Source organism: Lactuca saligna, chromosome 1 (assembly GCF_052625555.1).
Source record: "Lactuca saligna cultivar CGN05327 chromosome 1, ASM5262555v1, whole genome shotgun sequence".
NCBI lineage: Eukaryota > Viridiplantae > Streptophyta > Magnoliopsida > Asterales > Asteraceae > Lactuca > Lactuca saligna.
Window position 1 is genome coordinate 69,432,579 of NC_136417.1, and position 15,345 is coordinate 69,447,923.

Here is a 15,345-nt window from a genome sequence, read left to right on the forward strand (position 1 = left end):
TTCAACAATTCTCTCAAAGAAACTCTCTCCCCATTCTCCCCAAATTTTCGAGATCTAAGAGGTGTTCAAGGGATTTCTTCCATAAAAATCATCATTCAAGGTAAGTTGGTGCTTAAATCTATGATCTAACTCACTTCTTTTCATCAAAAATCATCTCTTAATCCATTCAAGTTCATGATCTTGCATCTTAGAACCCACTAAGTCGAGATCCATCCAAGGAACTTGCTAGGGCCGAAAATAGCACCAAACTTCTCCAAATCTTCTTCAAAACCGATCCATAACTCAAGGTGAGTTTCATACCCCCTTCTTTTAGGTTTTTATGAGTTTTATGGGGGGATAATACAAGTAAATGTGTAGATCTACGTGTAAATGTATGTTATGTGTGATTTGATGCATGTATATGTGTGATATCATGTGTTTGTGATGAATACGTTATCCAAAAAGTGTGTAAAAACCGAGATCTAAACATGAGGAAGGAAATAAACATAACTTAAACTATGTTACACTAATCAAGTCAAGAAAAATAGTTTATATGGTTAGGATGAGCAAACTTGAACATAAAACCCATTTTTGGAAATAAAATGTCAAAAATACAAAACTTAGGGGCCAAACCGACAAATTACAAGTTCTGGAGGGTCAAAAGGGTCCAAACAGTTTCTATAATAAATTTTCTGAACATCAACATTGTTGAGGGGCTTAAAATGTAAATTTTGAATTTAATGGACTAAATTTGGGCTTTTCGGCCCAATAAGCTTCAAAATGCGAAATTTCTAAATTTGAGGGGCTGAAAATGCAACTTTTTGTAAAACAGGGGATTTGAAGTGTAATAAAATGTCAACTTTAATGGACTAAATTTGGGCTTTTCGGTCCAATAAGCTTCAAAATGCGAAATTTCTAAATTTGAGGGGCTGAAAATGCAACTTTTTGTAAAACAGGGGATTTGAAGTGTAATAAAATGTCACAACTAGAAATTTTTGGTGCCTTGTAACTACAACACTTATGTCAATTATGAATCAAAAACATGAAAGCATGCATGATGTTTACTCTATGACAACAAAATTTCAATCAAACACTTCATACAAGCACTACAAATAGTCAACAAATAATTGAAAACCCTAGAAGTCCTTGTTTAAGTCCATTTTGGGTTAGAATTTCCTTATTGGGCCCAATGGGCCAGTAAGCTTCCAATTTGATTATCTTGGGCTTAGAACTCTTAAATGGGCTCTAATTGGACCCACTTTCATTTATTTTAACATTTTGGGACATATTGGGCCTAGAATGAAATAAAATACCCAAATGGACCTTATTGGGCCAAAAACAAAATTTAATAGCCCTAATGGGCTATAAAACTCATATTTTGGTAAATTTTGGATCGTGAATTACTCTAAAAGGGCCAATGGGCCGAAAACCATTAACGTGGGCTCCATATTATGGATTTAAACACAAAAGGCCCAAACCTCCATCTCTCTTCTCTATCTCTCAGCCCAAACTACAAACCCATGGAGAAGGGTTGACTTTGCTTGCCACATCATTTTTATTTGGTGGATAACTAAGTATTATACTTCAAATATCCAAGTCCTCTCCCATACTTCCATGCAACCTCACTTCTCTCTTCTTCTTCTCCCGCTTTTTCCTTCAGCCGAGAGCAAGAGAATAAACACACACACACACACCTCACAAAACTCTCTCTAAATCACTCAAGAATCATCCACTATTCTTCATCCAAAATCTCGAAAATTTGGCTTGAAGTCTAAGGATCTTCATCAAGTAATTCATCATCTAAGGTAAGTTAATGACTAACTTATGATCTAACTCACTTCATTTCATCAAAATCTCTTCTAAATCCATTCAATCTTGTGATCTTGCACCTTAGAAGCTCTTTAAGTTCGAGATCTTCCAAGAAAGGTTGCTAGGGCCGAAAATAACAACAAACTCTTCTCTTTTCTTCTTCAAAACCGATCCACAACTCAAGGTGAGTTTCATACCCCCCTTCTTTTTGGTTTTTATGAGTTTTATGGGGGAGAATACAAGTAAATGTGTAGATCTATGTGTAAATGTATGATATGTGTGATTTGATGCATGTATGTGTGTGATATCATGTGTTTGTGATGAATATGTTATCCAAAAAGTGTGTAAAACCGAGATCTAAAACATGAGGAAGGAAATAAACATAAATTAAACTATTTTACACTAATCAAGTCACGAAAAATAGTTTATATGGTTAGCACGAACATACTTGAACATAAAATCCATTTTTTGGACATAAAAAGTCAAAAACACAAAACTTAGGGGCCAACCGACAAATTACAATTTATGAAGGGTCAAAAGGGTCCAAACAGTTTTTAAAATAAATTTTCTGAACATCAACATTGTTGAGGGGATTAAAATGTAAATTTTGAATTTAATGGGCTAAATTTGGGCTTTTCGGCCCAATAAGCTTCAAAATGCGAGATTTCTAAATTTGAGGAGCTAAAAATGCAACTTTCTGTAAAACAGGGGATTTGAAGTGTAATAAAACTATTCCAATGGTCAAAAATGCTTTTCAAATTCAAAAAGAATCAAAAAATGTAAAAATTTTCTATTTTAGGCCAAAACTGTCAAAGTTGCGAAATTAAGGATTTTAACCAAGAAAACATCATTCTGGAAGGACTAAAGCTGTTTACAAAATAAATTTGGGCTAAAAATGTCTTTTCAACAAGTTTATGATACAAAAGTGTCAAAATAATGTTTTAAGGACTAAAAATAAAATTCTTTTTATATAAAGGACTAAAAGTACTATTTTTATAAAAGAAAGGTTGTGAAAAGGTAAAAAATCTTACTTTTAAACAAATTAATTCATTACGACAAAATACAAGATCCACGACTACCGACGAAACGTAAAAACAAATACACTCTCAATAACCAATATCGTTACAAAACGAATAGATTCGGTCTCGAATCAATAACAAAACAAAAATCAATAAACCATAGTATTTCAATAAACGTGTGATAACTACGAGGAGTCAACATTCAATCTTTGGGCTTGAAAGTTTCAAATCATGTTTGTTGGGCCTTGCTAGCCCAATAACATGATCTTTAGGCCCGAAGGGAACGCGCTTACATGTTAATGGGCCTTCTATGACCCAATTACATGTAAAAGGACTTTCAATAGCTCTATTGTGCTATTGGGCCCTAATGGTCCATTAGTACTGCTAGTGAGGTCGAGAAGTCAAATGCGAGTTGGGCCAAGTGCCTTTCGCATTTCTGATAGCCTTGAATAACTTATGGAAATAAAGGGGGCTTTGTACCCTCCTTTCTCCTCGGTTGTTGGGCTTATGATAATTTGAGTAATCAGATTCATGGCGTTAATCATGAGAAGTCAGGGTGGTTGGATTGTGTGAGTAGTATGGATGACGCCTTAGGGATCGTTCGTAACCTGTAGTTATAAACTAGTCATTTTCATTAATGCGTGATTGTAACCACTCACAAACCCTAGTTAATCCAATGTCACCTGGGTAATCAAAAACATTCGTCGTATCGGTATAACAATAATCAAGTCATGTAATTTGCGTACTGGGAAAACATCGGGTTTTCCCTGAAAGTTCAACATATTCACCTGTGTGATGTATACACAGTTCAACAATTATACATGTTTTCAAAATCGACAAGCATATTTACGGATCTTCACACTTTTTTTATAAACAAATACTCTTTTCAGAAAATATCGGATTTTCTGGGTGTTTCAAACTTCACAAAAACCATTTTTCCATAACATTACTTATGAACTCACCAACATTTCATATGTTGACGTTTTTCAAAATAAGTTGTATTCTCAGGTAACAGGTAAGCCGGAGAATAAGTACCAAGTCATGTCATGGTTTTTTGCTTAAACTGTCTATTAGACAGTCTATGTTATGGAATTGTAACGTTTACACAATGTAGTGAATGTAAGCAATATCAGTTGTAATATTCCAATGCATGGTGATGATTTGTGGTATGATTCAAGTATATTCATTGTGATGGTATTCAATTTGAGTCACAAGAGCCCTTGAACGTTTCCGCCGTTCGGTTCGCGGGTGTGACAGATTTAATGGTGGAATTGAGTGAATACTTAAACAAAAAACATTGTACTTTCATGATATGATTATGTATCAAAATCAGAGAAGGGGAATATCGATTTTCTTATTATTCAAAAGTTGAATCAGATATATGTTTATATACTAGGATAAAAGAATCCTAAACAATATCAAATAGCTAAAAATAAGGAAGTAACAAGGTAAACATTGAACAAGATAATAATAATCTCAATACTCCCTCTCAAGTTGGATTATGAAGATCACGAACACCCAACTTGACTCAAAGAAACTTGAAACGATCTGCACCAAGAGTTTTAGTAAAAATGTTAGCTGTTTGAAATTCATAATGAATACTGAAAGTTTTTATCTCTCTATTATTGATCCTTTCACGAACAAAATAAGAATCCATCTCAGCATGTTTTGTTCTTTCATGATAAATCGGATTCACTGGAAAATGCATGGTTGCTTTGTTGTCACACATGAGTGGTGTAGGGCCATTTTTCATAACACCCACATCAAGTAACAACCACCTTAACCATAAGATTTCACGTACCATTTTTTCCATAGATCTATACTCAACTTCAGCTGAGGATCTTGATACAATTGTTTGCTTCTTTGCTCTCCATGAAACAAGTGAACCTCCCAAGATAATGAATTACCATGTGCATGATCTTCTAGTAGTAGGACAACTTAACCAACTTACGTCACAATATATTGTGAGATCTTGACTTCCACTGGATGAAAAGAACATCCCTTGACCAGGAGTGGTCTTCAAGTAGCAAGGCATTTTGTAGGTTGTATCCAAATGAGATTTTTGTGGGCTAGTTAAGAATTGGCTCAGTTGGTTAATAGCAAAAGTGATGTTTGGACGTGTGACTGTGAGATAGAGAAGGTTTCAACCAGTCTTCAATAACGAGAGGCATCGACCTCCGAACTTTCATCATCTTTTCGAAGCTTTATGTCTTGTTCCATCAGAAATGCACTAGGTTTGCAAGCTGAAACACCACAATCTTCAAGGATATCTAGTGTGCATTTTCTTTGAATAATCACAAAACCTTCCTTAGAACTAGAAACTTCTATACCAAGGAAGTATTTGAGTGGGCCCAAGTCTTTGATGTTGAAACGATTTTGAAGATGAGTTTTTATCTCGTTAATTTTGTTGATATTGTTACCTATCAACAAAATGTCATCGACATAAATAAGGGCAGTAATATGTATTGATTCTTTCTAGAACAAAAACATGGAATGGTTTTCTTTACTCTGGTGGAAATTGATTTTTATAAGAGCTTTCGTGAATTTTTGGTACCAATTTCTAGAAGCTTGTCAAAGACCATAGATGGACTTGTGTAGTTTACAAACTCGTTTCACATTTTTATCACGGAAACCTTGGGGGACCTTCATATAAACTACTTCTTTGAGATCTCCATGAAAAAATGCATTATTTACATTCATTTGATGAACTTTCCCACTCCTTCTTCGCAACCACAACTAAATCTTTTAACCTCTCTAGCGGATTTATATTTTATTTTGTAGACCCATTTTGAGCCAATAACTGTTTTTTCAGCTGTGAGTTCCATCAAAACCAAGTTCCATTCTCTTCAAGATTTGTTACCTCCTTTTTTATTGCTTCAATCCATCTTGGATCTTTCAAAGATTGAGTAAAGTCTTTCAGTTCTTCATTTGAAGTGATCGATGCTACGAAATCCTGATGAGTTTTTGAGAACTTAGTATAAGAAACAAAATTAGAAAGAGGATGTACCAGTGGATTGGTCATAGTCGAAGAGCATGTAGCAGGGATGGGCTTTCAGAAGTTGATTGATGGGGCAAATCAGTCACAAAGTCTTCAAGGTGATTGGGTTTAAAACGAGCATACGTACTTTGTCTATTTCTTGTTTGCTCCAACATGTCATTTTTGGAAGATTCTTTTTCCTTTTTTAAGGTATTATTCTTTATAGTTAATGGATCACTGGTAGGCGGACATTCATCTGGATAACTAGTGAAGTTATCATCGTTGACTTGGATTTTATTCAATGCATCAACAAGGTGTTTGTTTGCAATTACCTTGTGTCCTTCATAATTTTTGCCAAAAGGGAATTCACTATCAATGAAAGTAACACTTTGACTTATATGAATTCTTTGATCTTTCAAGTTATACAACATATATCCCTTTTGACCCGTCGGATATCCAAGAAATATGCATGGTATGCCTCTTCATCCAAACTTGTCATATTTTCCAAACACATTATGTACATAGGCCAAGCAACCAAATACTCTAAAGTGTGTGTATGTGGGCACCTTTCCAAGAATGATCTCATGTGGTGTTTTGTTGTCTAAATTTTTTGTAGTTAATTTGTTGATAATTTATGTTGTTGTTAGGATGAAAACTCCCCAAAATTCAATTAGAAGTGAGGCTTAAAAACATAAAGTTCTTCCCATCTCTAACAAATCTATGTGTTTCCTTTCTACCACTCCATTTTGTTGTGGTCTGTAAACACATGGGTCATGGAGGTACTTATTTATTGATTTATAGCTTTTAGATGAGGGTCACGACGTGATACATGGTGGTCACATCATGAGTGGCCATTGACTAATTGACACGTGTTTTTAAGTCTCATGACGTGATACTTTGGGTGCTCACGGCGTGAGAACGGCTTGATGACCAAAACCCTGATATTTCGGGTATATAATGGAATGAGAGGGCTAGGGTTGCCTATCCTTAGCATCCCTCACTCTCTTGCCTCCTGAAAACCCTAATCTCGACCTACTTGAAGTCCTTAGCCATTTTGGTGACATTGAAGCTCTCTTTGTTGGTTTTTATCTCATTGAAGTGGAAGAAGACCTTGGTGGAGAAACCTCTTGGCAATCCACTTCCTACATCACCTTCTTGCAAATATTTTGGACCATTGTAAGTTACAAAGCTCTGACCTTTTTACCACATGCATGCTAGATCTAAGTTTTAAGCTCCTTTTTTCATGATTGTGAAGGATTGCATGCATGGGATCCATAAAGTTGCCAACTTTATGGATCATTGAGGCATCCTCTATAGTATAATCTTTAGATTTGAGTTTTGGGGTAGTTTTAGACTCCAAGCATAAGTCTTGACTTCATTTTTCCCCTATTTTGACCTAGTGAGTGTTTGATTCATGCATTGGACATGCATGACTAAAAATCTACGATTTTTATCATCCATTGGGTAAGGGAAGACCCTATGGAAAGTCCCAAGTAATGGCTGAAAGGAAGAAGAGCTTAATGCTCAAAGCTGGCTAGTTCAGCGCTCACGACATGAGGAATAAGCTTGTCATGTTATGAGAATGCTTTCCATCCCGACTGTTTTGTCTAGATTAGGTCACGACGTGACTCAGGAAGTGGACACGATGTGACGATGATTGGAATTGAGACTAGGCGAGTTGATTGGCTAAGTTAACCTACTGTGTTGGGACCAGGTTAAGTTAATGCTCACGACGTGACCATGAGCTGGTCACGGCGTGAGGGTCAGCTGTTGGAGTTTGGACTGTTGACTTGAGGCCATTTTGGAACATTCAGGCCTTAGGTTTCCCTAGATGGGTTGGGCCATTAGTGGGCCTAGTTTGGACTTAGGCTATTTTGGGCCTCATGATTATGAGCTTAACCTCAGAAAGTAACTAAGGTTGGTTTCGATTATATTCAGCATGAGGAGTCGTTGTGCAGCCAACTTGGGTGTGAGATTTGCTATCTTCTGATTGAGGTGGGTTTTCCTCACTACACTTGTGGGTCGAAGGCACTAATGTCGGCCTGGTAGATTATGTATCCTAGTTAGTATGTTATTATGTTGTAGTGATATGTTAAGGTCCACATGATTATTTTTTTGTTGTTATATCTTTATCTATTATATATAAGTCGACATAGTATCATTGGCTTGACGTAGTACTGCTTCGTGTGGTAGTCAGCAAACCCAGAAGCAAGCCAGACATAAGTTGTGGGCCTGAAGAGCAAGCCAGACTTATGTTGTAAGCTTAGGTTAATCCAGTTTGTTATCTTTAGGCCTAATATATGTTGTTATATGTTATATGTGTTGGTACTTTGGGGGAACTTACTAAGTTTTGGCTTACAGTTTCAGTTTATTGTTTCAGGTACTTCAGATGACCGTGGCAAGGCAAAGGCATGACCGTACACATCCTTCAGTTTTATGTTATTTGGATTTTGGGATACTTTGATTATAGAAATACAATTTTAAAACAATAATTTTGTAAACATTTATGGTTTTGGATTATTTTTTAAAAGTTAAAATTTGTCGTGATTTTGGCGGTATTACATGGTGTGTATGGGCACGAGGTTTCCAATAGCATACCCTTATTTTTGTAAAAGTCCATAATGAATCTAGATTGGAATTCTGAACAATTATCCATTCTCATCTTTTGACTTTCTTCTTAAATTGCGTTTCTACCATATTGTAAAAAGAGATTAATAATTCAGCAGCTTCAAACTTGGTTTTCATCAAATATATCCATACACCACGACTATAATCATCCACAATTAACAATAAGTAATAGGAACCATTAAGAGAAGCATGTTTGTATCTACCCCATATGTCAACATGAATTAAATCAAAGCAATCTACTATTTTCGGAAAAGAAAAATTAAGAAAGGAAGCCTACTTTGTTTCTGTAATACATGAATCACAAAATTTGCTATAAGTACCTATGTCTCCTAATTGTTGTATCTTGCGAAAAAATCCCTCTAAAGTGTGCCCCAATATTCTATGCTAAACATTGTACTTCCTTAGAGTTGTCATTTCCATTTTCTTTCTTTCAATTGGCTCTAAGTTGTACAATCCATCGCGCTCTTTACCCATCCAAATTAGGCTCTTCAAACGTAAGTCATGTATGTAACATGAATAAGGTAAAACGTTAAAGAAAAACCCAAATTACGAGTTATCTTGATAACTGAAATTAAATTAAAGTTGAAATCTGGAACATTTAAGACATTTTTCAGTTTGAAATTGGATATATTTATATCTCCTATTCCTTTAACGTTCACAGTTTCGCCATTTGGGACAGTGACTGAAGTGGCATTCTTTCCATTAGTCATGGCATTTGACCATTTTTTAAGGTGGGTTATGTGGTCATTGACAGCTGAATCAATGATCCAGCTATCAAGTTTCTCGAGCGGTCATGTTTGTAGTTGAGTTTGTTCTTTGCTCACTTGGTTTTGTAGATTTCAACAATTGAAGCAATCTATCATAATCTTCCTTGGTGAGATTGGGTGTATGTTGTGGAACATCTCCACTGACGGTAGCAACACGAGGGTTATGTTGCTTGGATTTGTTTTGTTGATTTTTGTAAGTGGTGGGTTTTACATTCCACCAATCTGGATAACTAATGAGTTGAAACACCCATCGATTTTATGTTCTAATTTTTGGCAATGGGAGCACCAGTGATCATCGTTCGCCCCATTCATGTTTTTGTCTTCTTTCTTGTTGGAGTTATTTGAGGAGTTACCTTTTGTTATAATTCTTGAGCCAAGTTTGTTGCTGATCTGGAAAGTCGCTACCTTATTCATGTTGTTTCTGGACGTGCCAACCTTTTTTTGATGTTCATCTTGACTTAGCAGGTGGTACACATTGCTTAAAGCGGGTAGTGGGTTGGTGCTAAGAATTTGAGTTCTCAAAGCTCCACAATCATCATTAAGTCCTTTAAGAAAATCATACAACACTCATTTTCTTTCTTCATGATTTCCTTTGTGATGTCACATGCGCAACCTTGACAAGTACGTGAAGGTCATGCTTTCTTGATGAATCATGGCGATTGTTCATCTTAATTCGTAGGCTCTTGGCACATTCTCCCCTCCAAAACTCTCTTCCAGATCAAACCATATATCACATGTTGTGACTGCGTATTTGACACTACTATTGATTTCTTTCTCCATTGCACTGACAAGCTACCCTCTCACCATGGCGTTACATCGATTCCAGTTCATCAGATCTGCCAATCCTTCTTTTGGAATGGGCTGTGAGTTATTGATGAAACCTACCATGTTCTTGGCGAACAAGGCATTCATTATCTTGTTCTTTCTGTCGCTATAGTTTCCATCATGAAAAAGATTCTCTCTACAAAATTTAGCAATGGATGATCAGAAGATGTAACGAAATATGGAGACAAAACATCAATAGTTTTCGTTTGTGGTGACGATGGTTTTGATCCTTTGCTACTAACCATTGTTTGAGCAAAGTTCTAGGTTAAGTTTCCCAGATTTTTCTCTGATACCATATCATAATCAAAGAAGGAGAATATCAATTTTCTTATTATTCAAAAGTTGAATCGGATACACGTTTATATACTAGGATAAAAGAATCCTAAACAATATCAAATAGTTAAAAATTAGGAAGTAATGAGATAAACACCGAACAAGATAATAATAATCTAAATATTATGTAGTTGTATGTAATTTCATGTAATATTTGAGAAAGAAAATTGAAATATATGCATTTATAGATTTCATACATGAACAAATAAATAATCAACTATATGTAATTTCATGATCAAGCAAAAATCGAAAGAAAGTAGTAAGCTTTTGGTGCAAATCAGTGAAGGTTTGAAGCAAATAACGATGTTTGAAGTTATAAGCAATAAGAATGATGTTGTTGGAGAAGGTTTGAAGAAAAGAAACGATTGCTAATAAAATTGAGTTGCATATTCAAGGATGAATCATATAGGTGAATTAATTTAAATATGATATTTTAGGATTCATTCCAAAATTACATGCCTTTCGGTTTTATTTAGATAAATAGGAAAATCTCTAGAAAAATCTCAATATTTTAGGAAAATTTTTAATAAAGTTCTAAATTTTATTTTTTGAACAAAAAAATCCCGAATTTTTAACTTTTTGAATAGAAAAATCCAATAAACCGATTAATTTATTCACTTTAGCTCCTTTTAACCTGTTCAACAAGTAATGAGATCAAATAATTAATTTTTCCATAATAATAAGACTTTTATGCAGATTTCATCAAAACTTGTATATAATGTATAAACATATTTTTATGTATTTATATCTATTTTACGTATTTATGTATTTTTTTTAAGTTTTTATATGTTTATGTTTATGTATTTTTATGTATTTTAAATGTATAACATATTTTTTATGTATTTATATGTATTTTTAAGTATTTTACATATATTTTTATGTGTTATTTTTTTATGTATTACGTATTTATATCTATTTTTTTATGTATTTATGTATTTTTTTTAAGTTTCTATTTGTATATGCTTACATTTTTTTTATATATTTAAATTTATTACGAATTTATATTTATTTCTAAGTATTTTACATATTTTATTTATTTATTTTTATGTGTTATGTTTTTATGTATTACGTATATATGTATTTCTTAAGTTATTTATATAGATGTTTATGTATTTTCAATGTATAAACATATTTTTTATGCGGAGGCCCCTTCTTCGGAGACATTCAGTGGCGGCTGGCTTTGTTACCTATTCGTTTCGATGGTTTGAGTTTGTACTCGACATACGAGGTTTCCTTCTACACATTTGTTGCATCGAGGGCCCAATCTTGGGCATTACAAGAACACATCTTACGTGACAGTGGTGTATGTGGTATGGACTCGGATTACCTATGTTTTATGACTCGTCTTCGTGATACGATTCCTGGATTTGATGGTAGCGGTTTCACTAATAAGGACACCCCCCCCCCCCCCCCAAATCCCAAAAAGCATTGGTGTATGCCCTTTTAAGCAAAATCATCAAGGATATGGAAGTCGACTTCGACATGACTGTCAGACAGAAAGCAGTCTTTGAGTGTCTATCCATATCGATGGCCTTGGCCAGCATATGTCACTTGTGGAGTACCGAACTATCCTTTGTTACCGCCTCATGATTCCCCTATTCCTAATTGACGAGATATACCCAGTTTGCCGCAAGGCATGTTTGGATACCTTTGGGGAACTTGCGGTTCATTGTAGAGAGCTCTCTGGCTTCAAGTACAAACATGATGTGGTTCAGGATGTTCTCTGTGATGCTTGTCGGCATGCTGGTATTTATGCGAAGAAAGAAGCGACAGTGAACTTTTTGACGGACTCGCAGGATGGAAGGTCCACACTTAGACCGACTGACATTTTGATATTTGGATGGATAGAAGGGAAGCATGTGTGCGTGGATCTTACTGGGGTCTCTCATCTCGTTGGTTTAGGGAGTGGGTTTCACAGCAGGGCATGCCACTTTAAAAGCCACTGCATGAAAAGTGGTAAAACACGAAAATGCAGGTATAGAAAATCAATATGTGTTTGTACCTTTTACATTTGATACATTTGGTTTTCTCGCACCAGAGGCGGTGGAACTCCTCAACAGAATCCAACAGTTCATGCATTCTAATGTCATATCTCCTAGATCCACAAATATTGTTTTCAAAAGAATTGGTTTTGTCATCCATAAAGGGCTAGCGGCTTAGCTTGTTGCCCATTTGCCTTTAGTCGATATGTATTGAACTATTTTAGTCGAAACATTATATATATATAATATTTGAGATTATATGTATGTATATGTAATTTTAAGTATTTTACATATTTTTATGTATTACGTATTTATATGTATTTATATATTCTTTTAAAAGTTTTTTATATAAATGTTTATGTATTTTTATGTATTTTAAATCTAGAACTATATATTTTTTTTACATATTTATCTATTTTTTTTACTTTAAATCATTTTCACCATTTCATCTAATTTGTACAACTTCTTCCTACATACCCACATATTTTAAGCTTTTTCCATTCGCTTATGTGAAAATTAAACATTGAATGAGAAAAGCTTAAAATATATGGATATGTATGAAAACCATCTAGACGTACTTGAAGAAGCCATGCAAATTAGATGAAATGATGAAGATGACTTGAAGTAAAAAATACATAAATACTTAAAAATAATATGGTTATACATTTAAAATACATAAACATCTATATAAAAAGCTAAAAAATATATAAATAAATAAATACGTAATATATAAAAAAAACACATAAAAATACACAAAAATATGTAAAATACTAAAAAATTACATATAAATACGTAAAACAATACGTTTATACCTTTAAAATATATAAAAATACATAAACATATATATAAAAAAAAAATTTAAAATACATAAATAAGTAAAAATACATATAAATACGTAGTAATACATAAAAGACGCATAAAAATATATGTAAAATAGTTAATAATACATATAAATAAGTTTATACATTTAAAATACATAAACACCTATATAAAAAACTTTAAAAAGATACATAAATATGTAAAAATGCATATAAATACGTAGTACATAAAAACACATAAAAAAAACATAAAAAATGTGTAAAATGGTTAAAAATATATATAAATATATAAAAAATATGTTTATACATTTAAAATACATAAAAAATACGTAAACATATACATATAAAAACTTTAAAAATATATGCTTGCATAAAATATATATAAATACGTAAAAAATACATTTGTACATTTTATACAAATATTGATGAAATCCGTATAAAAAATCTCATTATTTTTAAAGAAATAATAGTTTGGTCTCATGATTAGATAAAAAAGATCTAAAATAATAAATTAACGGTTCATTAACATTTTTTTTTTAAATATTAAGACTTTTTCTATTGCTAATTTAATGGTGGAATTTGAGTAATTGAGGTATCAAAATCGGATAGAATTCAAATGCAGAATAAGCATAGTGGACTTTGTGATATAATGATGTGTTTTTGTGAGAAGAAATAGCTAAAAAAAAATTATAAAGATTCTGGTAGTAGGAACTAGGACTGTAAACGAACTGAACGTTCGACAAACCATTCGTGAACTGTTCGGCGGGAGTTCGTTTATGTTCGTTTATTTAATAAATGAACGAACATGAACAAAAAGTATCGTTCATTTAGTTAAATGAACGAACATAAACAATGGTCTCGTTCGTTCATTTATGTTTGTGAACGTTCGTTTATGATGTTCATTTACTTTCGTTTATGTTCGTTCGTTTAAGTTTATTTATATTTATCTATATTCAATTATTTTTTATTATGTTGCTATATTATATGTTCGTTTATGTTCATATATGTTCAGTTGTGTTTTTTTTTTTTTTTTATCTTTGTTCGTTTATGTTTGTTCGTTTAACATGTTCACGAACATAAACGAACGAACATACAAAGTAATTTGTTAAACGAACGAATATGAACAAGAAAATCTCGTTCATTTATCCGTTCGTGTTCGTTTGTTGTTCGGCTAACTTAAACGAACGAATATGAACAAGACCTTGTTCGTGTTCGTTTGGTTCGTTTACAACCCTAGTAGGATTAGGAAGATTTCTTAAAAGATTGAAGATGGGACAGCAATTGATATAATATTTATGGACCCTTGGATGTTAAAAAAGTGGCTCGGTGCCTCGGTAAAAAGTTTTCATCGGTTAACTGGTGTCTATGTCAGCTGATGAGTTTTTTTCACTTCCCATCAACAAATTTCTGTATAACATTTTCTTAAAGAACGAATGAAGCATAGCTGCAGCAGCAGCAGATTCTTTAAATAAATAAATAAATAAAGTTACATATTCAAAACAAATAAAACATCATACAAAATTCATTTAATATATAATTTATATCTCCTTCTTCATCATCATCACATGCCTTATACTTGGAACGGTGGTGTCCACACCTTCGAGTTCTCCTCCGCCTGTACCTTCCCGCCGGTCCGGCTGCCTTCAACAAAAGCATAATACCTCAAGAAGAAAGCAAGAGTCAAAACCAACCATTCCAAACAGAACATCAAAACACAGAGCCCACCGGCCATCTTCAATATCACCGCCGCATCGTCCTCCCTCACATACGACTTCAACGCCGCCAAGAAATTCGAAGTCGTTGTGAAAATCAGAACAGATACAGATCCCTGGAAAATCGCGGTGAGGACAGCCGCCACCATGTGGGCTGCGTACCACTTGTTTGACCCGGCAGACACCGCATTGCATCCTGAGATGGCTCCGGCGATGGTGATGATGTGGAGGAGGACAAGTAGTCCGCCGGCGACAGAGGGGAGAAGGCGGAGGGAGAGTGTGAGGAAGATGCAACTGGAGGCTGCTCCCAGTAAGACGTAATTGCTGATGAGGAAGAGCTTATGGGTCTTGTAGTGTGATTGAACATCGCTTGAGAAACCCATTTGCTTAAGCTTGTTGTCTGAACTTTCCGGCGATCGGTGGCGGTGTTGGTGACTTGGTGGCGATGTAATTACAGTAGCGGAGATTGGGAGGAGATGTTAGATGGTATTGAAGA

General features: G+C 34.1%; 1 protein-coding gene across 1 annotated transcript; it reads right to left on the bottom strand.

Moving 5' to 3' along the window:
- Positions 1–14,571: 14,571 nt before the first annotated feature.
- On the bottom strand, positions 14,572–15,345 carry LOC145039368 (uncharacterized). Its single transcript, XM_078987435.1, has one exon. It carries the CDS (start codon positions 15,230–15,232, stop codon positions 14,708–14,710), a length of 525 nt encoding a protein of 174 aa, XP_078843561.1. The 5' UTR covers positions 15,233–15,345; the 3' UTR covers positions 14,572–14,707.